The sequence below is a fragment of the Abramis brama genome, assembly GCF_963993115.1.
Source record: "Abramis brama genome assembly, chromosome: 15".
Classification (NCBI taxonomy): Eukaryota; Metazoa; Chordata; class Actinopteri; order Cypriniformes; family Leuciscidae; genus Abramis; species Abramis brama.
The window spans coordinates 32,348,931-32,375,137 of NC_139977.1; the positions used below are offsets into that span (position 1 = coordinate 32,348,931).

The 26,207-nt window shown below is 35.9% G+C and overlaps 2 protein-coding genes across 6 annotated transcripts in view; both read left to right on the forward strand.

Moving 5' to 3' along the window:
• LOC311097516 (uncharacterized protein) overlaps positions 1 to 26,207 on the forward strand; it is a 202,312-nt gene that overhangs the window by 40,402 nt on the left and 135,703 nt on the right. The window contains exons 1-4 of one of the 5 annotated variants that reach the window (XM_084137258.1): positions 3,886 to 3,990; positions 4,336 to 4,455; positions 10,304 to 10,414; positions 10,531 to 11,982. In XM_084137258.1, coding sequence (XP_083993384.1) covers positions 4,398 to 4,455; positions 10,304 to 10,414; positions 10,531 to 11,342 — 981 coding nt within the window. In that variant the 5' untranslated portion in view covers positions 3,886 to 3,990; positions 4,336 to 4,397 and the 3' untranslated portion in view covers positions 11,343 to 11,982. Of the gene's footprint in view, positions 1 to 3,885; positions 3,991 to 4,335; positions 4,456 to 10,303; positions 10,415 to 10,530; positions 11,983 to 26,207 lie in introns of those variants that run through there. The other 4 variants (XM_084137259.1, XM_084137254.1, XM_084137255.1 and 1 more) reach the window with 4 other exon arrangements.
• The window catches only part of LOC311097525 (uncharacterized protein), a gene marked incomplete at its 3' end in the record, with an annotated part of 48,151 nt that continues 39,500 nt past the window's right edge, over positions 17,557 to 26,207 (forward strand). The window contains exon 1 of the mRNA XM_084137280.1: positions 17,557 to 17,586. The remainder of the gene's footprint in view (positions 17,587 to 26,207) is intronic.

The following is a 26,207-nucleotide window of genomic DNA, read 5'->3' on the forward strand; positions in this document are numbered from 1 at the left end:
ATTAAACAACATGTTCGTATATGTCATGCATGGTTAAATGTTATTTCCATAGACAGTATATAAAAGGGTTATTTATTTCAGCTTTTCTGTTTAAGTTGAAGTTGTTCTAACTCATTGTGTTGTTAGACTCTGTAGCCTAAATTCACAAAACTTGACTCTTTCACCTAACTAAAAATCAATATTTTTGTTCAGTGTGTAGTCTGATTACAATTAAATGTGTGTTTAATTGACTAAGAACAACATAATGATATTGAAAGTATTCTGTTCACAGTTGTAAAGTACAACACATTACTATTATGCTAAGACTCCTCTCATAAATTACATTTTATTGTCAAATATTATGTATAAAACAGACAAAAATGTCAACAATATGTTGTACTTGATTATAATGTACAAGCAAATGTATTAGAAAAATACATTTCAAGTGCATTAATGCACAAGTATATATTATAGACTAAACATATTTAAAATACATTAACAAAATATTTTTGGACAACACACCTGAGTTGTAATTAAAATAAATTATTTTCCATGTTTTCCATTAAAGTTCTTATTTTATTTAGTATATTAGTCAATACATCAAAATAAATTTCCTTTAATAACTTATAACTTTAACTTTAATAAATTTAAAACACTATAAAATCATAATTATTTAAAATGTTTGTTTAAGTAAAACTTAAGTAGACATTATTAAAAAGTGCATTTTTAAAAACATGCACTTAAGTGTGTTTAGAAATATTATCATGAAAGTGTACTTTCTTTAAATAAAATTAATTAGACATTATTATAATGTGCATTTTTAAAAAGTACACTTAAGTGTGTTTAGAAATATTGTGAGGAAAGTGTACTTTCTTCAAGTAAAACTTAATTAGACATTATTACAAAGTGCATTTTTAAAAAGTACACTTAAGTGTGTTTAGAAATATTGTGAAGAAAGTGTACTTTCTTCAAGTAAAACTTAATTAGACATTATTACAACGTGCATTTTTAAAAAGTGCACTTAAATGTGTTTATAAATATTGTCATGAAAGTGTACTTACTTTAAGTTAAGCTTAATTAGATATTATTACAAAGTGCATTTGTAAAAAGTGCACTTAAGTGTGTTAAGAGATATTGTCATTAAAGTGTATTCCATTTAAGTACACTTAAGTGGTCTTTAATTTTAATTATATTATATTATCTGCAAGTGCACTTTTTGAAAAGTATACTTTTATTATTTTAAGCACACAAAAAGTACGCTTTCAATACAATTAAGTACACTTCTTTTTCACAAGGGGAGTTAAATTATTTTAATTAATCGTGCATATGAGGAATGTGTAAAAGTGGAAACAAGTGGTCATACCTTGTATTTTGACAAACACTTTGGTTTAAAAAAGTAATAAAATGTGTGTTACTGGTTTAAGCTGATTTTGTGTCGTCTCGATCTTCTGAATAACTTGCATTAGTTTCTCTATATGTAGTTTTGGCAATAGTTTGACAGCGCCACAGATGTTCCTCTAGATGGCGCCATTTGCTTTCATTTCAACCACGTGATCTTGTTGAATCTATTGTGATTCATAAACGTACTATGTAACTTATTTGTTAAAAATTTACAAATATAGATTTAATGAACGATTACATTATGAATCCATCTTCCAAACCTTGTTTTGTCTTATCCTAAAACACTACTGTACGTCTATTTTAAGTTTTTATATTCTGACTATATCGCTTGTAAACGTCCAGCAGGACTGCAATGTTTGAACTGGAACTAAACTGGGAAAAAAAAATTATACATCAATATTCCTATTAAAGGTGCTCCAAGGGATGTCATGTGTTTTTTAGGCCAAAACATTTTTTGTCACATACAGCAAACATCTCCTCACTATCCGCTAGCTGCCTGTCCCCTGAACACACCGTAAAAAGACGCAGTCTCTGTAGACAGCCCAGGCTCCACAAACGGCAACAAAAACAAACTGGCCCAGCCTGGACCACGAAACATAACAAACAGTGTTCCAGCCAATAACCGACAAGAATGATGTGGGGGTGGGGGGTTGAGGGGTTAGTGCGCGTAGACATGAAGGGGGATGTGGGGAGTAGAGGAGAGAGAAGCATGAGGAGGGAAGTTAGCTAGAGGAGAGATGTCCTAGACAACGACTAACGTTAAAAAATTATATTCTTGAGAATTTTGATATGGCCGACACAAAAGACCAAAGAGACGACGTTCCGATGAACGAATAACAAAGAATAGGGAAAAGGAGAAGGAACGCGCTGTTACCTCCTTAAAATTGGCAGAAAAGGGTTGCATAACATAAAGGACACGTGAAACCTAAATGCAATGCTAGAACATGCGTGAAAAGAAAAACCTTGACATTGAATTCAGCTCAGAGACCAGATCTGGATTCATCAGTAGAGACGGGTTACACATGCAGTAGGAAAATACATGTCCCTGTAATGCAATGAATTTAATGCAAATACTTTGAAAAGAGCTTTTTTATTTGCTTATAAAAATGAGTGTCATCATCAGTGGACTCATTAGGTGTTGTCATGATATTAAATGTCTTTATTGCCAAATCTGTAATTGGATTATCATCAGTTATTGTAAAGTATTATCAAAGACAAGATCGATTTTAAAAGAAAAAAGAGGCTTAACCAGTTCAGGAACTTTCTCCATTTGCTTCATGCTTCACATGGTCATTTCAAGATTGAAGATTCTTTATTGTCACTATAAAACAGTACGCTACAGACATTAGACATACATTGAAGAATGCAGAGGAAGTTAACCTGTGGGATTGAGGTATGAAATTTGTGAAATGAAAGTTGTGTGTGATGATGGGTAGGTTTAGGGGTCGGGTTAGTGTAAGATGTAAATGTATAAAAAAACATTACATCTATGGAAAGTCCCCACAAAGATAGCGAACTAGACTGTGTGTGTGTGTGTGTGTGTGTGTGTGTGTTTGTATGCGTACGGCGCAGGGGTAGAAGCTGTTCTTCAGTCTATTTGTCTGTGATTTGATGGACCTGAATCGTTTACCAGAAGGCAGCAGTACAAACAAGTGATGCCCAGGGTGGAAGGCAGTGTGTGATATAAAGTTCTTTTAACATGATAATAAACAACTGACTGACTTTTCCATTTGTTGACATGAAATGGTTGGATTCAGATGGTAAATATCATATATTAAGTTATCATCTCCATCATCACTCATGTCCACCTTAAAGATAATCACCAAATTTATAATATGATAAAAATAAAAATGATATTAGTCATATCATTTAATAAAATAAAATATCATAAAATAATATAATATAATATAAAAAAAAATCGATCTTGTCTTTGATAATACTTTACAATAACTGATTATCCAGTTGATTCATTCTGGATTCAAACTCATTACAGAATTTGGCAATAAAGGCATTTAATACCATGTATGACATCACCTAATGAGTCACTGATGATGACACTCATTTTTAATAGCAAATTAAAAAGCTCATTCATTGCATTACAGGGACATTTATTTTCCTACTGCGTGTGTAACCCGTCTCTACTGATGAATCCAGATCTGGTCTCTCAGTGCTGAATTCAGTGTCAAGGTTTTTCTTTTCATGCTGATTCAGGATCAGATCTTTTGAGAGCTGAAATCCAACCACACAACAAACTACAACTGTGCAGAAAAATGAACATAATGAGCCTTATCTCTAGGCATATCAATATATATTTATATACACACACACACACATTTTATATAACCTTTATAGATTAGATATGTTAGCGTGGCTGATATTATATGGATATTACATGTATTATCCATATAATATCAGCCACAAAAACATATCTAATCTATGAAGGTTATATAGTTTAATATGGTTTCCGCCAGTAGAGGCGCTTGAGCAACCGAAGCAATGACACACATCCGAGTCTAGGAGAAGAAGAGAAGTGAGCGAGGGAAGGGAACATAAACACGAGAAGTGGAACACAGCCGTTCATTCTGCTCTAAATCTGCTGTTTCAGACTGAGTACGTTCATTTGATCATTTATTAGGAGAAATCTAAATCCAAACGACTAAAAGAGTCTGTTCATTTAGTAAATCACTCGGAAATTAATCAGAAATGAATACTATTTTATTTAATGAACAAATGAAACCTGGTAAACAGTTTTTAATGCATGTAAATCATATCTATAGTTGTTTGAGCAAAACACTTAAACCGTGAATAATCCAGGCTGATTGTAGATTAACGTTAAGTATGTTGAGCATCTGCTAAATGAGCAACAACGACCACAATTCACTCTTTCAGTCAGTGAAGCTCCCGCAGCCGTTCATGAGAGTTTAAATGCTGGGGAATATTCCCATCTTCCCACAGGAGAAGAAGAAGCAAGCAGGAGGAATTACTCCAGGAGAAACTACTGACATACTATTGTAAAGATGGAGATTGAGGAAGAACCCTGCAGAATAAAAGATGAAGATACAGAGGAACAAATAGGTTGGTGTTTTCCTTCATTCTGTTAAATTTGTTAAATTTAAAATATGCTATTTTAAATGTTCCTAATTTTGTTTTGGAGTCATTAAATTTGTTTACTTGCATCAAAGTTTTCAGTGATTCTCAAACGACTCATCCGATGATTCAGTCTCTCTAAGATGGCCCAGTCTGTTGTAATTCCTAAATCTAAATACACTGTAAAGACAGTAACAATAGTGTTGAATTTACCATTTCAATCCGAGCGCGAGTCCGATGATAAAACATTGGAAGAACTAATTATTCCACCCAGACCTCCATCACAAGAACGACTTGAGCAGGATGTGTCTCAGTGATGCGCTACTCAGTTTGAGGTACATTATGAGATGACATAACTGTAGTTCCTCACCATCTATGTTTATCAACAAACCCATGTGTATATTTCTAATTTATTGTGGTGCACATGCGGTAACTGTATCAATAACGGTGTCAATAACAAAGCATATGTTAGCCGAGCAGTAACGTGAGTTAAAGTTTGTAAAACAAATCTTGCTCCATACTTAATCATTACTCAAAGTAGTGAGAGCTAAAGGTTGACCAATAGTGAATGTTACCGATAACGATAACTAGGTTGGACCGGGCTAGCTGATAACCAATTAATCACCGATAGTTTTAAAATTGATACTGATTGAAAAACCAGCATAACACATAAAATATGTAGCCTGGGTTTCCCCATGCTGCCTTGAGCGCAGCGTGATTTTCACTGCTAGGCAGCCTGGACACCATGGACCAGATTTTCCCCTCAAAAAGGGAACCAATCACAGAACGGGGAGGGAGCAGCAAGACGATGACGACGTCTATGCGACACACCGAAGCAGTTTGTTTATATCTATGGATCCAACATGGCATCAGACGCGAAGTTTCCTTTCGATGCAGCCTTAGATAAGTAGTTTAGAACGCAAGTTTATTTCCTCGTCTTCCTCGTCGAATTTCTGTCGCTCTACATACGTCATCTGGTATGATTGAAACGATTGGCTATGAGCTACGTACAGGCGCATTTGATAGACATTCGTAGCACCCAATAAACGGCTCTGGGCATTCGTAAACCACGCCTCAAATACGAGAAAATGAACATGTGGTTCCCAGACCACGTCTCAATGAGAAGAGGTCTGACGTTAGCCAGGCTATAAAATATGCTGAACTTCATTACAAAAATTGAACAAAGTACTGAACCATGAAAATATAAAAATATGAATATATTCATTGTTAGTTCATAATGCATTAATGTTAAGAGACACAAACTTGTAAATGTAAATAAAATTATTAGTAGATATTGAAATCAACAAATGAACATTGTTTATTATTCTTAATTTTACAAATGGAATTTGTAAAGTGTTACCATTTCATATAAATCCAAACTGTTATGCTTAAAAATTGTTATCTTTATATCTACACAAACACCATAGCACTGAAATTAGACACATGTATATTGTATATTCTCACACTTTATTTTCTTCTATTTTAAAACACTTGATGATTATCTAATCAAAATATGTGAAAACACAAACATGTGTGTTACAGAGATGACAAAAAAAAAAAACTTAAATCGAATGCGTTTCTGATTTGTTTATGTTTCTGTCGGCTGCATGACGATACAGTTTGCTTTCTCATGTGACTAGCTTTATATATGCAACTTCACTGGATAACGCATGCATAAAAGCAACCAGCTTGATATAAACTAATGTAAAAACACCAACACTCACCCTTTATCATAGCCTATATATTTACTCCAGAAACTAACTCTACGAACATGGAAAACAGTGATAGATGGGATAGATAGGATCGTAACCTTTACGCTGAGGAGAGAATCCAACGCGACTTTGAGGGGACCCAGCGAAACATGATTATGTATTTCTGCTCAGCTAGCAACACTGCACATCAACCCACACAGCATACGCTAATAACATTTCAAATACTGTCTACTTTCTATATATAACAGTTCTATCTAACAACGTGTTAGACAGGACAGATCGTAAACGAAGGAACAGAGAATGCGAGCGCTGTGAGCTCAGGCTCTGGTTGGCGTTCTCAGCGCATTCAAAATAAAAGTCACAACAACAAGCTTGTCTTCCTACTGGCGGTGCGAATGCAACCAGGAAAATGTTCCTAAGGGAACCACCCTGGTGGCTAGTCTTAGAAACTACGTTCCTACAGCTACCCTGTGCAAAAGCCCCTAGTGTTTGAGGGCCGGTAAAAGTAGACATTGTTCACGGGAAGCCAATGAAGACCGGGCAGGCATTATACAAATGTGTAACTGCGTTACGTGTGCAGGTCTTTGCAGACCATTTACATTCACAGACAGCAATACTACACATTAGAGCTGCACTGATACCAGATTCGGTATCGGGCCCGATACTGCGCACGTGTCCTCATACTCATTAAATTGCTTCGATAGCAACAACTGATACCACGCAGCGTGTACAGTGCAGTACAAGTGTAGGGCTGTCACTTTTGTGAAAAAATCCTGTTAGATTTTTGAGACATAAGTGTTCATTGAATCGATAGTAAACTCGATTTTCCATGTCTAAAGACGTTTCCATTTTAAACGGCAAATATGGGCAAATCCACGGACAACTAACAGGTATTAGGACGAACGTTAAGAGGGCGCTTGAGACGCGCTCAAGTCAGCAATATTCCTGATGATTTATTGGCGTGACGTTTCATGCACAATGACAAACAGGAGTGCAACATTCTCGAAAAACAATAAGCAGAGTGGACTACCATAACATCAATGAACAACATCACTGCAGTCTTCAACATGGGTGTGTTTACAAGGCGATTGTAGACGTAGCCCGAATCTGTATCTGTATGCATGAGACTGTCTGAATACCGGCAGAATTCACATTTTTGTTGTAAAAAGAGAAACATTATGCAGAAGTATAATTTGCTGTTATGTGTGTTTGTCAGAGCCTGCAGTTGCTGTGTGACGCGTGTTCGCTGCGGGCGTATCGTGACGAGCTGGACGCGCTCTGAGAGAAGGCCGTTAAAATCATTTCCCTATTTTCGTAACTTGTGTTGGTTGGTCCGATCGATTGTGCAATTGATTTTCGAATGTAAAGTGACAGCCATAGTACAATGCTTGTGATAAAGACACGCCGACAGAAAACCACGTCTAGCGCTTGAATCCTGCATTGAAATCTCTTTCTGACGAATTCACAAAAAAATCAAGCAAAAACACCAGTCTTGGAGAGTATCCTAGTAAACATAGCTGTTAGTGACATGCAATGCAGTTGAGAAATTAACCCTCTGATGGTCTTCGTTTAGGAGTCACGTTCGTGGCCTTCCCGGTCAGAAGTGACCGGACACCTAAAAATGAAACTTCATGCTCGGATCATGACCTCAATTTTTTTTTGTATTCACATATCTAATTCCATAAAAGTCACCAAGTATCATAACCTTCCGATGAAGCTGTGATTTTTAAAAATTCAAAACAGAAAATTATTCGGTCAGAAATGACCGAGGACCATCAGAGGGTTAAACGCATGAAACTATATTGGATCCGTACATTCGGTCTTAAAGGGACAGACAGCAGCTTATAAACTTGCTGATGTGCTTTAAATGTTAATTAAACAACAATGGACAAAGAAATCACTCGCTGCTCTTGACTGAATTACTTTAGAGAATATAAATATTATAAATATAAATATTTAGAGAATTACTTTATAAAGAATAATCTATATTTAATTTATACAGCGACGATTATATGCAGTGCATTTACATTTGATTAGTTATTCAAATCCTGTACATGATAAATACTGTTAGAACTACCTGAAAACATGAAAAGCACTGTTTATTTCACTGTTTTATTTCATATATTGGGTTTATTTGTGCTTTTTGTAATTGGAATATTTGTTCGTGTTTTATTACTGACTTTACTTGTCTTTAATATTTTTTTTAAGGTACATTATAGTATAGCTAGTAGTTTTTTTCTGTAGTATACAAATTGTAATAGAGTATTGTGATATTTCAATGACATTTCAACAACCAAGCTAGTAAAAAAATCCTTAGCATTGATTGATCCCCGCTGAAGCACTTCTAAATATGCGTTTTACTATTTAATAGAAGATCAAATATGATATACAATAGAATGAACAGAAGCTTGTACAATACATTTTAACAGGCGTAATTAAGCATGAAAATAACTGAAGGAAAATATATAATTGTTAAACAAATTAAATTAAGAATTATGATACATATTCATTTGGTTTCTCTACCTAATATATTTAAAAATTACAAATGCAGTGAAAACACAGGTATTGGTATCAGCAAGTACCAAAATGTAAAATAGCGGGTTTCAGCGCGTTGTTCCAGTAAAAGCATATCAACAACAGGAGTTACTTATTGACATGCATGCATCTGAGTAGGCATTGGTGACGCGTTGTATTAGTCTTTATATTAGATTATTAATAATTAATGATCAATCACATTGACTCATTTTACAATCCTTTTAGGTCTTTATTTAGATTAAAAACTCTTCTCATTTGGTGTGGAACATGGTGTTTTGATCAGCATTTGCACACCCTGTCATGCTGTCGGCTATATGCCACTGCAGTAGACGCATATTGCAGTATTAAAGGTGCTCTAAGCGATGTCACACATTTTTTTAGGCTGAAATTTTTTTTGTCACATACAGCAAACATCTCCTCACAATCCGCTAGCTGCCTGTCCCCTGAACACACTGTAAAAAAACGCGGTCTCTGTAGACAGCCCAGGCTCCACAAACGGCAAGAAAAACAAACTGGCCCAGCCTGGACCACGAAACATAACAAACAGTGTTCCAGCCAATAACCAACGAGAATGATGTGGGAGTGGGGTTGAGGGGTTAGTGCGCGCGCACATGAAGGGGGGTGTGAGGGGAGTGGAGGAGAGAGAAGCATGAAGAGGGAGGTCAGCTAGAGGAGGGATGTCCTAGACCAGGGGTTTTCAAACTTTTTGTGTGTGTGGACCACTATTTGTAATCAAGAATTTTCGCGGACCACCTCATAATACACATAATAAAATATGTCTACACACAGTCCTACCTGAATTAATCCGCACCTCTAAATAGGCTTACTAGCACTAAAACTATAACGGGTCATCACATCAGTACAACAGGCTTGTTAAAAGAAAGTTTACTGCACACAACGGCTGCCACATATTTAATTTATTTATTTACTGAAGCGCCCAAAGGCATAATCAGGTTCATTTGAACAACAGTTCCATAGCAATGGAGTATGAAATCTATACAGTAATAAGAACACTTGGATATAGTCAACATTTCAAAACAGACAACGACTTGCGTTAGAATTATATTCTCTTGAATTTTGATATGGCCGACACGACCAAAGAGACGACGTTCCGATGAACAAATAGCAAAGAAGAGGGAAAAGGAGAAGGAACACGCAAAGTCCCAAATTTACATCGGAAAATCCTGTTTCAGGAAGCACGGAAGAGAGGGGGAGGGGATGGGACGAGGAGGAGGGAGGGTCGAGCTAGCCTCCGTTTTGTTTGACAATACTTCGAACGTCAACAAGAGGTGACGTCACCCAACATCGCTTAGAGCACCTTTAAGGCTAACGATTAATCTACTAATTGATCGATAATTTAAAGGATGATCGATCATGTGTAAATTGACATACCTAGTTTCTATTTATTTCCTAAAATAACACATTAGATGATGTACATCATCCTGCACATATTAAACCTGTATCTAAATATGTTACTGTTTAAAAGTAAATCCACCTTGTTTTTAAGGGGGGCATGTTCCCCTACTATTTGCACCTGAATATTATTATATTTATAATAATTATATATCCCCATCTTCCCACATGTGAAGAAGCAAGCAGGAGGAATTACTCCAGGAGAAACTACGGACATACTATTGTAAAGATGGAGATTAAGGAGGAACCCTACAGAATAAAAGATGAAGATACAGAAGAACAAACAGGTTGGTGTTTTCCTTCATTCTCTTTAATATTTGAAGGCTACATGCTAATGTATTAATTATGTATAATAATTAATAGCATTAATAATTAACTAATTCGTCCTTTAATTGAATTTTAGATCCTATTGATGTGAATGTTTTGAAACATGAGTTTCGAAAACCTCATTTCACAAATGAAGATGGAAACATTATTTCACAGACTGAAAAACAATTTACACAGAAAAGTGCTGGAAAAACTGGAGTCAACGGATCTTTAACTTGCTCTGAGTGTGGAAAGAGTTACACAATCAAATCAAGGCTTAATGTACACATGAGGATTCACACTGGAGAAAGGCCGTTCTCTTGCACTCAGTGTGGAAAGAGTTTCTTTCGAAAAGGATACCTAAATGAGCACATGAGAATTCACTCTGGAGAAAAACCTTTCACATGCTCTCAGTGTGGAAAGAGTTTCACACATTATAGTAATTTCAAAGATCATCTGCGCTCTCACTCTGGAGTGAGATCATTCAGCTGTGATCAGTGTGGTAAAAAATTTGTTTCTTCATCGAACTTATGCGCACACCTTAAAGTTCATGCTGCTGTGAAGCCTCACCTTTGTACTTTCTGTGGAAAGAGTTTTTCACTACTGAAGTATTTAAAAGAACATGAGACTATTCATAATGGTGTGAAACCTCATGTGTGCTCTGACTGTGAGAAGAGCTTCTCTACATCCAGCGCCTTGATAAAACACCAGAGGATTCACACTGGAGAGAAACCGTACAAATGCTCACACTGTGGAAAGAGTTTCTCTTGCTCAAAATCCTTGAAAGAGCATGAGAGAGTTCATACTGGAGAGAAGCCGTACCAGTGCTCTACATGTGGGAAGAGTTTCACCCGATTTGCTAGTCTGCGCTATCATAAGAAAAAGCATTGCCCAAATTTTCCAGAATAAGCAAAGTCCATGTTCAGATCCGTCACTTTCAAGTAAATAGTCTGATATTCTGATAAATCAAAAGAGTTGTTTGCAACTGAGATGATTTGAGAAATTTGTTAAAATTAGGTGAGGATTGTTGGAAATTCAAAATGCCTGGTTTCAGGTGGAAATGTTAAATGTTTATAAATGCTTATGTTAGGGAGTAAATATGGTGAAACTAGTTCCCTAGTTGACTAGTCGGTCACGTTCGACGTCATTTCGGAAGTTACCAACGAATTGGGATCTCCGTCTGAGAACTATTTCCGTCAATATTCTGTACAAATTAATTTAGCAAGTCTGGCTGTGAAGAGGTGATGCACTATTATTAATGTCATTCTATTATTAAAGTCATTCCACTTGAACTATTATTGTACAAATGGCACTGTATAAGCAGTACATGAAAAGTGTTTCTGTTGCTTCATGAAAATGTCTGAAATTACAAATATTGAATCTCATCCACTTCGTCTGTGATAAAGTACACAAATGCAGCAAGAGTGTCACTACGGGAAGCAGAAAGTGCCCGACTTCACGGCTCCTTTTCAAATCATTTTTTAAATTTAAAAATATATATATTTCCATTTGAATAAAAACTCGTTAAAGGGATAGTTCACCCAATAAAGAAAATTATGTCATCATTTACTTTCCGTTGTGTCGTTTTAAAGGTGTATGACTTACTTTCTTTTGCTGAACATAAAAGAAGATATTTTGAAGAATGTTGAAAGTCAAAATGTTTTGGTTACCATTGACTTCCATTGTATGAACAAACAAAATACTGAGACATTTCTCAAATGATCTTCTCTTATGTTCCACAGAAAGAAAGTCATACAGGTTTGAAACGACATGAGGGAGAGTAAATGATGCATAAATTAAAAACTTGTAAATGCATTGAGCTCGACCAGTGTCCGATCCCCGAACAAATGACTCTTAAGGGTCAGTTCATTTTAGTAATTAAAAAACACAAATAAACCAGCCGGAGCGCATCAATGAATCCTAAATTATTACTTTCGTCATGTCCGACTTGAAATAATCCAATGGCTACATATAGTACCTTAAGACCGTTACTGAGCAGTTATTCACATGACAGATTATGAGTTATGTTGAGCGATAGGCTATTTAATGTAACTAATAAATGAAACCTGGTCAAGTCACCTTCATTTATATAGCGCTTTTAACAATATAGACTGTTTCAAAGCAGCTTTACAGTGATAATAGGAAATTAAAGTAACAGAGATTGTTTTGGCTTTACAGCAGCTCTAGAGTAAAGTAATAGTCCAGCTAAAGTTAGTTTTGATTGATTCACTTCCGTTGCAAAGATCATTAGTTATTAACTTAAGGAAAGGGCTCATTGAGCAAATATAGAGCTCATTTCGGCATAAAAACACCACTTTTGAGAAGAAATAGACTAAAATATCTTAAAGAAATAACAGTCAGCTCTTTTGTTTTTTTAATTTGCCCTTCTTTTATTAAATTATAGCAATTAAATGATTTGAGACCCAATGGAAGTGAATGAATACAAGAAGCATCCGTTTCAAGAACCTAATCATTTAGCAAATGAAGAATTTCACAGACTAAAAAGAATTTCATGCAAACAATGTGTAAAGAGTTTCATAAAGGAAACATTAATGTGCACATAAGAAATCACACAGATAAAGATTTCATTACAGAGGTTAAATAATGTTTCCTCCTAACTTTTCAAGATCTGCTAGAATTTCTTGGCATCTCTTTGAATGAGCAACTTTCACTTTCACTTCAGCGCGACGCATTGCCTGTGTTCCGCCAGTAGAGGCGCTCGAGCAACCGAAGCAATGACACGCATCCGAAGAGAAGTGAGCGAGGGAAGGGAACATTAACACGAGAAGTGGAACACAGCCGTTCATTCTGCTCTTAATCTGCTGTTTTTCAGACTGAGCACATTCATTTTATCATTTAGTAGGAGAAATCTAAATCTAAACAACTAAACGAGTCTGTTCATTTAGTGAATCACTCAGAAATGAATCGAAATGAACCAACTGATGTTGTTAATTTTTTTTTCACATTACAATTTGTGAAAATTTTTAGTTGTATTGTCATTTTATGCAATGAAAAAACCTAATCCCCCTTGTTGATAAAATTACAAAAAAGCTTTCCCTCTGAAAAACGATAACCATCAACATTAGATTAACGGTTTTGAATTATGTAAAATGCAAATTAAATATTAAAATTCTCTACATATGATTATTCACAAACTGTAAATAACAGCATTTGACCAATCATAAAAGGAAGTTGCTAGCCTTATACTATTGCGCAGGGAAAAATTAAACGTTAACTAAAAAAGTTAACTATAGCCTAATTTACTGCTAACATACAGGAACAATTTCAAATACTGAAAGGACTTAAAATACTGCAACCAGAAATAATTGATTAATTTAGAATGATTCAAATCTGCTCTAAACTGAACATTATAACAAAGAACACATTTAGAAATTGTGAATCATCAAATACATTATATTTCTGTAAGTATTTCTCCTATATGTGAACAAACTTCAACCTTGAAGAAGCTGTGTATCTGTGAATGTGCTATAGTATTCTTTGTTACAGATTGGTACTGGGACCCGAGGAAGCCACTATTCATGGGAATATTCCCCAGCATTTAAAAGCAGATAAAAACTGAAAAAATGACTACATTTTTGCTTAATTGTCACTAGGGGTGACCCCGAATAGTTGAAGATTCTATGCTTCGATAGGAGGAGCCTGATTCGACTACTAATCTCACAGTCGAATCTTCAGAGGTCCTGTGACAGATTTAAGTTTCACTTTCCACGACCCGTAACCGACAGAGAAGCATCTTGGCAGCATTTAAGTATTTAACAATGTCTGTGATGGAAAAAATCTAAAGTGTGGATGCACACCATCAGAAAGGATATTATCCAAGGCTGGATTTAGCATCAGGAATACCATGATCGCACTTCTGCTGGCCAACATTAACAAGTCGGTTTTCCTCGGGAGATTCTAAAAACGCTTAAAATATCAAATTCTGTACACAGTACACCCCTTATTAAAGGTGCTCTAAGTGATGTTGGGTGACGTCACTTCTTGTTGACGTTCCCTCCTTTGCTATTTGCTCATCGGAACGTCGTCTCTTTGGTCGTGTGTCGGCCATATCAAAATTCAAGAGAATATAATTCTAACGTTAGTCGTTGTCTAGGACATCTCTCCTCTAGCTATCTTCCCTCTTCAAGCTTCTCTCTCCTCCACTCCCCACACACCCCTTCATGTGCATGCGCACTAACCCCCCATCCCCAAATCATTCTTGTCGGTTATTGGCTGGAACACTGTTTGTTATGTTTCGTGGTCCAGGCTGGGCCAGTTTGTTTTTGTTGCCGTTTGTGGAGCCTGGGCTGTCTACAGAGAACTCGTTTTTTTACAGTGTGTTCAGGGGACAGGCAGCTAGCGGATCGTGAGGAGATGTTTACTGTATGTGACAAAAAATGTTTCAGCCTAAAAACATTTACATTTATTCATTTAGCAGACGCTTTTATCCAAAGCGACTTACAAATGAGAACAATAGAAGCAGTTAAACTAACAGTAGGACAACGAAAATGTCGAAAAAGAAGCGTCTTCAGCCGTTTCTTGAAAGTGGCTATGGACTCAGCAGCTCTGGTTGAGTTAGGCAGATCATTCCACCAGCAGGGAACAGTCGTGGTAAAGGTCCGAAAACGCATGACATTGCTTAGAGCACCTTTAAGAAACCATACCATGTGCAGATAAGAAGATGAACCTAGAATATGAACGCAACACGTTTCTCTAGAAAGCCACGTTAAGTGTTTTCTTTATAATAACGGTTTTCTATGTGAGGAAAATGCTTAACGTGTAATTAAACCCGTTGCGTTCATATGCTTTTCTGTAGGCTATTTCTGTAGGCTATATATTATGCTTTATTAATAAGGTTTGAATAGAATTTGCATTTATTGTTGTCTCGTGCAGTTAAAAAGACAAAGTTGACAATTCTGGCTATCGTTGTTTTAATAATTTCTTTATTTTAATTTTATTTATTGATCACCCAGGGTTATCTAATTTAACTATTTATGCCTTGTGTTTTGAATATGTTCCCCTAGACTTTAGACATTTTGCATACATTTGTTCTGCACTTTGTGACTTCTGACTTATTTCGTTTTTTATTTTTATTTATTAGAAAGATGTATTCTGTTCTAATTGTATTCTGTAAATTAATTAGATTTTTTTCCCGGTGCATTGATGTTAGAGCGTGCTCGCACTGGCAATTTAGCAGATTACATTTAATTTGCCGACATGTGAAATGCAAATCCTGTCTGCAGTTTGGGCTTTCTGCAGTTATCATAGATCCTAAAAGTTTTTTTTTTTTATATAATGTTTTGCACTAGATGATGTCATCAGCTCATTAACTAAAATAAATAATCATAAGACAGTCCTACAGTGTTGTATTAGGCTGTAAATACATAAAATTCAGTTCTGAAGGTCTATATTTGTGTAGTAAATATGTGTTTTGTCCTGTGGTGGGTATTTAAGGGAAACTTAACACACCACTGTGTCTCTACTGTCAGGCATGAATTTCTCTGTATTTTCACATTTGTATTAAAAATCATGTTAAACACATTGTGCTCAAATAGACTAGTTGAGTTTATTCTTTAAAACACAGACAGCTTTACTGTAATGTTGAATGCAACACTTATAGGTTAAAGGTTGTAGATGTTACCCTGGTGAAAAAAAAGCTAAGTATACTTACCAGTGTAATTCAGGATACCTCAAGTGTGTAAATGATTAGTTAACTTGAAGTGTGCCGTTTTGAAACAACTAATTTTGTACTAAGTATATTATAGTTGTAATTAAATTGTAGTAAAGCATAACTTTTATGTGTTTTTAGTGCACTTTTGTCTGCTAAATTTGAACAACTTCAAGTATAATTTAAAAAATGTCTGTGTAGGGACTAATTACATGCTTGATTAGAGATATTAAAGTGTATTTTATTTGTGTTACAATTACATTACAAATTCATTACGATTGTCTTCGAAACATACAAACAATATATCATAAGTGTATTATATTTGAGTAAAAAAGTAAATACTCAGTAATACCTTTGGCTTATTCCAAATACTACAAATTGCACACTTTGTGTTCAATAACAAATGCACATTAATAAACGAATGTTATTTAGCTATACTTTGTACAATATACTATTGTATACTATAATATATTTGAAAAATTATACTTTCAATGCATTGTTACAAAGATCATTTTCAGCACAGTTAAAAATATACCTAAAATATATCTTTAAGTGCAAATAATTACACTTAAAAAATAAACAGAATTTTCACTTAAAGTATATTTTTAGAAAATATACTAAAGTACAATTATTTTAAAGTGTGTTAGAAGTTGTAGTGTTAAAATAGGTAAAAGCATGATACTAATATACTTTTAATATATTTAAAGAGAGTAATTTTTTATTTTTTTTTGTATATTTGCAATGTACTATTGATAAAGGGAATATATTTCAAATACAATAAAGTATACTTTTTTTCTAGATTGTGTGTCTTGTGTAAGATTGGAATGACTGTAACACTGGAATTGTTCGGCAATTTCAAAGTTACGTGTGTGAATATGTTTATTTGTTTATTTGAATTTATTTGTCTTGTACGTGGAACACTGCTATTTCCCATACAGCTGCAGTAAAACCATGTACAGGAGCACATAATTACTGGGTGGCTACAATGTGATTCACAATTACATTTTTTATTTTTGAATTGGCTTCTAATTGTGTAATTGGTATGATACATTTTGATGATTCTTTCATTTATAATGATTTTTGATCATCTGCTAAATGAGCAACAATGACCTCAATTCACTCCTTCAGTCAGTGAAGCTCCCACAGCCGTTCATGAGAGTTTAAATGCTGGGAATATTCCCATCTTCCCACAGGAGAAGAAGCAGCAAGCAGGAGGAATTACTCCAGGAGAAACTACGGACATACTATTGTAAAGATGGAGATTAAGGAAGAACCCTGCAGAATAAAAGAAGATACAGAGGAACAAATAGATTGGTGTTTTCCTTCATTAATATGGTTTCCGCCAGTAGAGGCGCTCGAGCAACCGAAGCAATGACACACATCTGAGTCTAGGAGAAGAAGAGAAGTGAGCGAGGGAAGGGGACATAAACATGAGAAGTGGAACACAGCCGTTCATTCTGCCCTAAATCTGCTGTTTTTCAGACTGTGAGTACATTCATTTTAGCATTTATTAGGAGAAATTTAAATCCAAACGACTAAACGAGTCAGTTCATTTAGTGAATCACTCAGAAATGAATCGAAATGAACCGACTGATGTTGTTCACTACACTCGTAAAACGTAAACTCGTTACTGACTGGTTTTTCACATTACAATTTGTGTAGATTATGAGTTGTGTCTTCATTTTATGAAATAAAATAAAAATCAGCTTTAGGAGTTGTATTGATTCTAAACAATAAGGGTTCTGCATGAGAGTTTAAATGCTGGGAATATTCCCATCTTCTCACAGGAGAAGAAGCAAGCAGGAGGAATTACTCCAGGAGAAACTACAGACATACTATTGTAAAGATGGAGATTAAGGAAGAACCCTGCAGAATAAAAGATGAAGATACAGAGGAACAAATAGGTTGGTGTTTTCCTTAATTCTCTTTAATGACTGACGAGGAACATTAAGATGAAAACTCGCATATCACTTTGAGATCCAGGCACAAACTTTTTTCCTCTGAACATTACATTTTATTGAATTTCTTTGAGAACATGCAATGCAAATTAATTGGCACTGCACAACTTGCACTTAATTTTCTTTTTCATGATAGTAAGTGATTATTGTCATTCCAAAATAACATTGCTGCATTATTAAAGGTCCCGTTCTTCGTGATCCCATGTTTCAAACTTTAGTTAGTGTGTAATGTTGCTGTTAGAGCATAAATAATATCTGTAAAATTATAAAGCTCAAAGTTCAATGCCAAGCGAGATATTTTATTTAACAGAAGTCGCCTACATCGAACGGCCCGTTTGGACTACATCCCTCTACTTCCTTCTTTAATGACGTCACTAGAACCGTTTTTTGACTAACCTCCGCCCACAGGAATGCTCCCTCAATTCTACCGAAATTCGTTTATGTACTTGCGCACTTCTTATAACTTACTGTGTTTACTCAGCTCTTACGGTGATTTTCTGAAGTAAAACTGACGCTTCATCTTTTGTGTGATGTACAATAAACTTTATTAAACTCATCAGTATATGTTTGATCATCATTCAGACAGCAGACTTGTAGGCTTAATAAATAATGAATACATACAAGCAGATGACAAATACGTTATAATAACCGTAATTAAACTACTAAACTATACCTTTTCCATCTCTATACAGCACTCTGACTCTGTAGGCATTATTGTCCGACTCGAAATGAACACCGTTATGAGAGTTTCTGATATTATCATCATTCTGTGAGATGAAATTGTCCTGACAGACTGAGCGCGCGAGCTCATGAAGCTCCGCCCCCTGGGTCGTCCAGCAGCAGCTTATTTGCATTTAAAGGGCACACACTAAAACAGCGCGTTTTTCTGTGCCCCAAAAAATGACAATTTAAACATGCTGAAAAAAATGATCTGTTGGGTATTTTGAGCTGAAACTTCACATACACGCTCTGGGGACATCAGAGACTTATTTTACATCTTGTGAAAAGGGGCATAATACGGGACCTTTAATATCATCAATGATATTGAACAAGAAATAGCCTATCTAAAGGGAATATGACTGTCTCAAATAACCCAATAATAGTCAGTAATGTCGGGCATTGCATTTTAGCTGAAATTGAAGAGTGAATGAATACTGGTAAATAAACTCAAAATATATAATGAATTTTCATTCAGAAAATTTAAAGCCATACTGATGTTCACTCAATAGTTTGTTTATCTATGAAATTATCAAGCCTGCGCACAAATAGTTTCTCTAAAAAATTGGTGAACTGGGAAAGTAGAGAAATTGGTCTGTAATTGGAAAAAAGATGTCTGTTTCCACTTCTAAAAATAGGAATAACTTTGGCTGTTTTCAAATCATTTGGAAATATACCTGTTAAAAATGGTTGATTACTAATATGTGTAAATGGTTTTACTATTAGCCTAGAAATCTAGACGCACCCTAGCGGCAGCAAAATGTATTTTGCAGCCAGGTGGGTCTAGCAACTCTCCATTGACTTTCGAGCTGCAAAAACCTAAATTGGGTCAGGCCAATCACGTCGTGTATAGAGTAGGCGGGGCGGGCTTAACATATGACGACAGAGTGAACTTGCGACGGTTCCCTGCCACTTGAAAACAAAGAAAACCTGCTGCTGGCGAACATCTTTCGAATCGGCTTTGTCCGCGATTCTGGAGGACTTGGAGTTGAGTTTTTCTTTGAGAAAAGAGCATAGAACAGCACTGAAGTCATTCTTAAAAAAAGGAAGATGTGTTCGTAGTTTTGCCGGCCAGATATGGCAAAAGTTGAATCTATCAACTAACGTTAGCTCCGCTGTTGGGAAAACGCTCTGGTTGGGTGAAGCGCTGTCCTATTGCGTGCAGAGTGAATTTGAAAGACAGCCGTTTATCCCGCCCCTCGGATTGAGCCGTGTCTATGGTGAGTTGCCAGACCCAACATCTTGATGTAGGTCTGGCTTGCCAGGCTATTTTACTATATATTCTATTATATTTTTTAATAATGACATGTCAATATCATTACAATCAGTTTAATTTTTATTCTTACAATTATTAACAATATCAAGTATTTCCATTTCATGAGCTCCCCTAATAAATATTGAATGATTATTACTAGAAATATTTACTTCATCTGGCCTGTCCTCAGTTCTCTGCTCCACAATCTCTTGTGCTAACTTATAACCAATTACAAAACACTCATTAAATGTATTGACAGTGTCATTCACTTTATTTATAATTTCTGAATCTTCATTTACAAAATAATTTGGGTAATCTACTTTTCCAGTATTCTTTATAATTATACTGTTAAGTACTTTCCATGTTTTTTTTTTTTGTGTTACTCTTATACCTATTCAATAATGTATGATAATAGTCCTTTTTACTAAATCTTATAATACTTATTAATTTATTTTTAAATATTTTATAAATATTTTCAGCTTGTTTTGTCCTAGTTGCTATAAATTTCCTGTATAATGCATTCTTCTTTCTACACGCCTTCTCTAGTCCCTTTGTAATCCATGGTTTGTCATCATTTTTGCACTTCCTAACAAACTTCTTGGAAAAAAAATGTTTTTCATATTTTTCAATCAGTATTGTTAAAAAAGCATAATAGGCTCTATTAGGATCTTAATTTACATAAACTTTACTCCAGTTTTGTTTCTTTAAATCCTCCCCTAGGGCAGCAATGGCTTCTGGTGTTCTATGTCGAATCATTTTATAATTGCTTGTTCTAATTTCATTCGGCTTTGTAAAAAATCTTTGAAAGATCGCAAAAACTGGAAGATGATCAGTCATATCATTTATAAATAATATGATCCGTGCACTAGTTCTTAAAGTGACAGCGGCCATGGCTTTCATTCATTTTGTTTTCAAAACAACAAAAGATAACTTTAATTTTAAGGAATCAGGATTAGTAGCCTATGTTTTTAATTTAGTCAGGAGACCCAGTGTTATTTATTTTACAGTTGAATACTTTATTCAATTTCTGTAATATTTTTGATGTTAGACCATCCAAAAACTTCTCTTTATTTCTCTTTATTGGTATCTTGATTCTATTGTATTTATTTGTGCTACTTTTTTCAAATTAATTCAAAGAAAAATTTAAATCAAGCTTCCTTGTGTAAATTCTTGACAACAAAATTACCCCATTGTAAAAATGCAATGAGTGAGCAAACATTTAGTGAGATAAATGCAATTTTAACAAATTGTCTAATGCTGCGTTCACACCAAACGCGAATAGCGTGTCAAATTCACGTCTATCGCGTGTAGTTGGACGCTTGAGCATTTTGAATCCATTCGCGCGTCCTAATCGCGTATAAACCAAGCGTTTGAAGCGAAATTGACGCGCGTCCGAGGCAAAATCCGCTTCTTGTAGGAGGGGCAAGTGCTAGGCGGTTGTCTGTTTGCAAGATGGCTGATGTTAATTGAGCATTCATCGACAGATCACTGCTCGTATTTGCTCTGGAGAGCAGAACAGCGGTGTAGGGGTCATCGTCGATGTACTTGGGTCCACCAGACCCTTGATCCGTGGCGTACCCAGTTTGGCGAGTTTCACCATTTGCTCCAGTAGCTGCGCCTGGATGACGGCCGCTTTCAGCGGTACTTCCGCCTCTCCCATGCCCAGTTTGATGATCTGCTGTCCCGCATCAAAGCGATCACCCTCGCCCTCACCCACCTAATCTGTAATTTATTTTTGTTTTGATGATAAATGGAGCCAGCCTCCAAAAGTAATTAACATGTCCTGTGATTTTTTTTTTTTTTTTTCTCACACAACACTGTCCAGACACAAACTATGTTCTTATACACTAAAGTATGTTGGTTGTCTTTACATTAGAATAATAATGTTTCATATTATCTAGATTTAGATATGGAATAAATAGCATTCAATACAAAATGAAAATGTCTCATATATTGAAATCAAGTTTTTATGTGATAAAAGGTTTGCTTTGTTTTTACTTCACCACGTGACAGCAGCAAGCAGGCTCCTGATTGGTTAACGCGGCGCGAACAGACGCCAAAGGTCAGATTTTTCAACTCGGGCATCAGACGCGAATTCGCGTCAAACGCGTGAATGCACAAAAAGCACCAAATAAAATCACTCGCGCCAGACGCTCAACTTGCCTCATTCGCGCGTCCAAATTCGCATCACCGCGCTAAACGCCTCATTCGCGCCGCAGAACCTCCAGACGCGCGTAAACGCGTCTTTACTTTGACTTAGCATGGAAATCACTTGCGCCAGACGATCTATTCGCGTTTGGTGTGAACACAGCATAATGACTGATGTAAATTTATAGCCTGGATGCCAGCCGAACTTAGCCCCGCCCACAACATTTTAGGTCGGGAAGTTCGGTCTGGACTTGATCCGTTGTGGAGCAACTATGCTCGAATCAGAGCTGTTCGGACCAAGCAAATTGTCAGGGCGGGCTTTATACGATGATGAACATATGATCAACAGTAACGTAATCATCCACGTCACCAAAGAGCGATTGGGTTGAATTTGTTTACAACAAAGATGGCTGCCGCTGGAGAATTGAGATGTGTAGATTCCGCCACCGCGTCTGTTATAGAAGATATCGACAGCGCATTAATTCTAAAAGAGGAACAGAGAACCGCGATCATTTGTCGATCGGAAAGGTGAATGAATGAATTCTTTCCTGGTTCGGTTGAAACGCCCCATAATCACAGCCCAATGGAGCAGTATCAGACTCATATTTTGACTAGAATCTGAGTATGACGACGTCAGGCTATTAAATTTATGTTCATTAACAAAAACAGTAACATCTGTAAAAATTGTAATAACCTAATTTTAATACGGTAAAATTTCAACATTCTTAATATTCTTAAATATTTTCATTAAATTAACTATTGGTCTTCCATAATATCATACATTCATATCATGATAACCACAGATAAAACCATGCATATAGCACCTCAATACCATGGTAAAATGCGCCCGTGAACACGTGGGGCCGTGCGCATTTTAGTTTTGCTTTCAAATGAGCGCCAATTCGGGGGCGGATTGCTTGAATGGTGAGTTCATTAGCCTATTATTCTTAATGAAAAACACAACAACAAAACAGTACAATGACAAATTCGTTTATATAGGCACTTTTACGTTTCGCTTTGACATCAAATATTACGGCATCATCATCAGCTCCTCAATCTCGTGATAAATTAAATCTGACTCCTGCTGCTGATCTGTGCTGCGACTCTCGTACAGCTCATGATTTATTAAGCAAACACCGTAGTTTTTAATTGTAGTGTCTGTTCTCTAACAGAACTAAATGATTTTTTGGTGCCGAGGTGAGCAAGTGAGGTAACCGGTGTTGTTTCTGAACACTGGTAACACTGTCAACACCGATTATTGTAGCAAGCCTACATCATAGCGACTACATAAAACTTATAATTGGAAATGTTAAAATAAAACACAACTACATATAAGACATACTTACAAGTTGTGATCCACAAACAACAGATTGTCCTGACAAAGTTGGAACTGCTCGATTTCAGGAGAAGCTTTTGTGCGTATAGCCTGCATTGTACTCCTGGAAGCTGTTCTCCGTAAAATGTGCGGCACAAAGATAACCGTTGGGATCATATGTTCAGGAACATTGTTTAAAATAAATTTAAACTGCTCTAAGTTCATCAGCCATAGGAAGGTTAAACAAATGTTTTTGGAAATTGGGTGAAAAAAACAGCGTCTCTTTGACATAGCGACAACATTCTCTTCTCTTATGCAGCTTAACCAACCCGTATACCGTCGGCGTGGATTATTTAAATGAGGAACATTATGACTTCACAAAGCCTGGTAAAAACACGTTCTAGTCCAAACTTGTTCTAGTTTGTTGTAGTTCTTGGAAAGTGAATTTTGTTTGATCCCATTGGAGTGAACTTTGAGCTTTGTAACTTTGCAAATTTTTACACTTACCAAAGTTGAAAAAGTGAAAAAGCATAATAGAACCCCTTTAATAACTGAGTCCTGGTGTCATCTAAAGAGGACATATAATAAAATATGAATAATATATATATATATATTTTTTTAAAACTTGGATTCTCCAAACAGTATAATGACATAAACTAAATTCAGACACAAATAAAGTTCTGGTTCTCAGGAGGATATAACAGTACATCTAAAACTAGATACTAGAAGACTCGGTAGTAAACTAGATTTGTGCTAAATTAAGAATTAACTTTATTTCTTTGTTTCTCATTTGTCCTTCTTTAATATAATCTTGGGAATTTGATATGTTGATTTTAGACCCGATGGAAGTGAATGAAGACAATCAACAGCTGTTTCAAAAAACTCATCATTTCAAAAATGAAGATGAAAATGCAGTCGTTTCAAAGACTGAAGAGAATTTCACACAGAAACAAGCTGGAAAATCTGGAGTCAAAGGATTTTTTACCTGCTCTGAGTGTGGAAAGATTTACAGGCATAAACCAGACCTTAAGAGACACATGAGAATTCACACTGGAGAAAAACTATTCACCTGCACTGACTGTGGAAAGAGTTTCATTTGTAAAGGACACCTAAATGTGCACATGAGGATTCACACAGGAGAAAATCTGTTCACATGCACTCAGTGTGGAAAGAGTTTCATTCATAAAAGACACCTAAATGTGCACATGAGAATTCACACTGGAGAAAAACCGTTCACATGCTCTCAGTGTGGAAAGAGTTTCACTTACAAAAGCGTTCTCAACAATCATCTGCTCTCTCACTCTGGATTGAGATCATTCAGCTGTGATCAGTGTGATAAAACTTTTGTTTTGGCATCAGGCTTAAGAGCACACCTTAAAGTTCATGCTGGTGTGAGACCTCACGTTTGTTCTTTTTGTGGGAAGAGTTTTTCTGAACTGCACATTTTAAAACAGCATGAGCGTATTCATACTGGTGTGAGACCTCATTGTTGCATTGACTGTGGGAAGACCTTTATTAAATCCAGTGCCTTAAAATCACACCAGAGAGTTCACACTGGAGAGAAACCGTACAAGTGCTCACACTGTGGAAAGAGTTTCTCTTGCTCAAAATCCTTGAAAGATCATGGGAGAATGCATACTGGAGAGAAACCTTACAAGTGCTCACACTGTGGAAAGAGTTTTGCTTGGTCAGGAAACCTGAAAGATCATGAGAGAATTCATACTGGAGAGAAACCGCACCAGTGCTCTACATGTGGGAAGAGTTTCATCCAAATATCTAATCTATGGACTCATAAGAAAAAACATTGCCCAATCTTATTTAATGTGCAAAGTTCATGTTCAGATCCATCAATTGCAAATAATACACATACAAGTAAATAATTTGGCATTCATATTAAGCAAAAGCTGGATAATGTGCTAAAATTTGTAGTGAAGTGTGATTGTTTGACAAGGGGAACCCTTGGGGAGGGTCAAAATAATAGTTTAGAAAACTAGTGTGTTGCCTTAAAACGATTTAGGAAGGGATGTTTCTCATTTCTTTCTGCAGTTCAATTATTTTTATAAAATATATATGACGCATTTGTGTAAAAGTGGCAACAATAGTCTATTAAAACAATACATATTTCAAACAACTTGTTTTAGGATGACTTCTCAGTCCTGTGTTTCTTGGGAATATCCCGGACGAGCCCCCAAACTTTTAGGTAGATTATCTGTAGCCTCAGTGTTCTATGTCGTTTAAGCTATGTCGTTATATATATATATATATATATATATTAATATTAATTGCAAAGTTTATTTTATTTTGCTGTAGTTTACTGCTTATTGAAAGGAAAGAATGTGTTGAGATGTAATACACGGAGGACTTTACTGAATTTTGTTATCCGTCAAAGTGCATTTTAGTGGATCTTCTTCGTGCTGGAGGGATTACTGCTTAAAAATATTTGTCAGGTAACTGTGCGTTCAAACGGTACCCTTGCAGACAAATCTTCCTGGAACCCCCAGGGCTATCTCTACTAGGGTTATCATCGTCCATCGTGATGACTGACCGACATCACGATGGAAAGCCACCATCGTGATGCCACGCCCCCCACCCTGTCAGACCAGCCCAGTCTCACGGCAGTTCGTGAAATGGTCACGTAATTTAATCTATTGATTCGTGTACACCAGTGGTTGGGAACCTATGGCTCGCGAGCCACACCTGGCTGTTTGGCAAA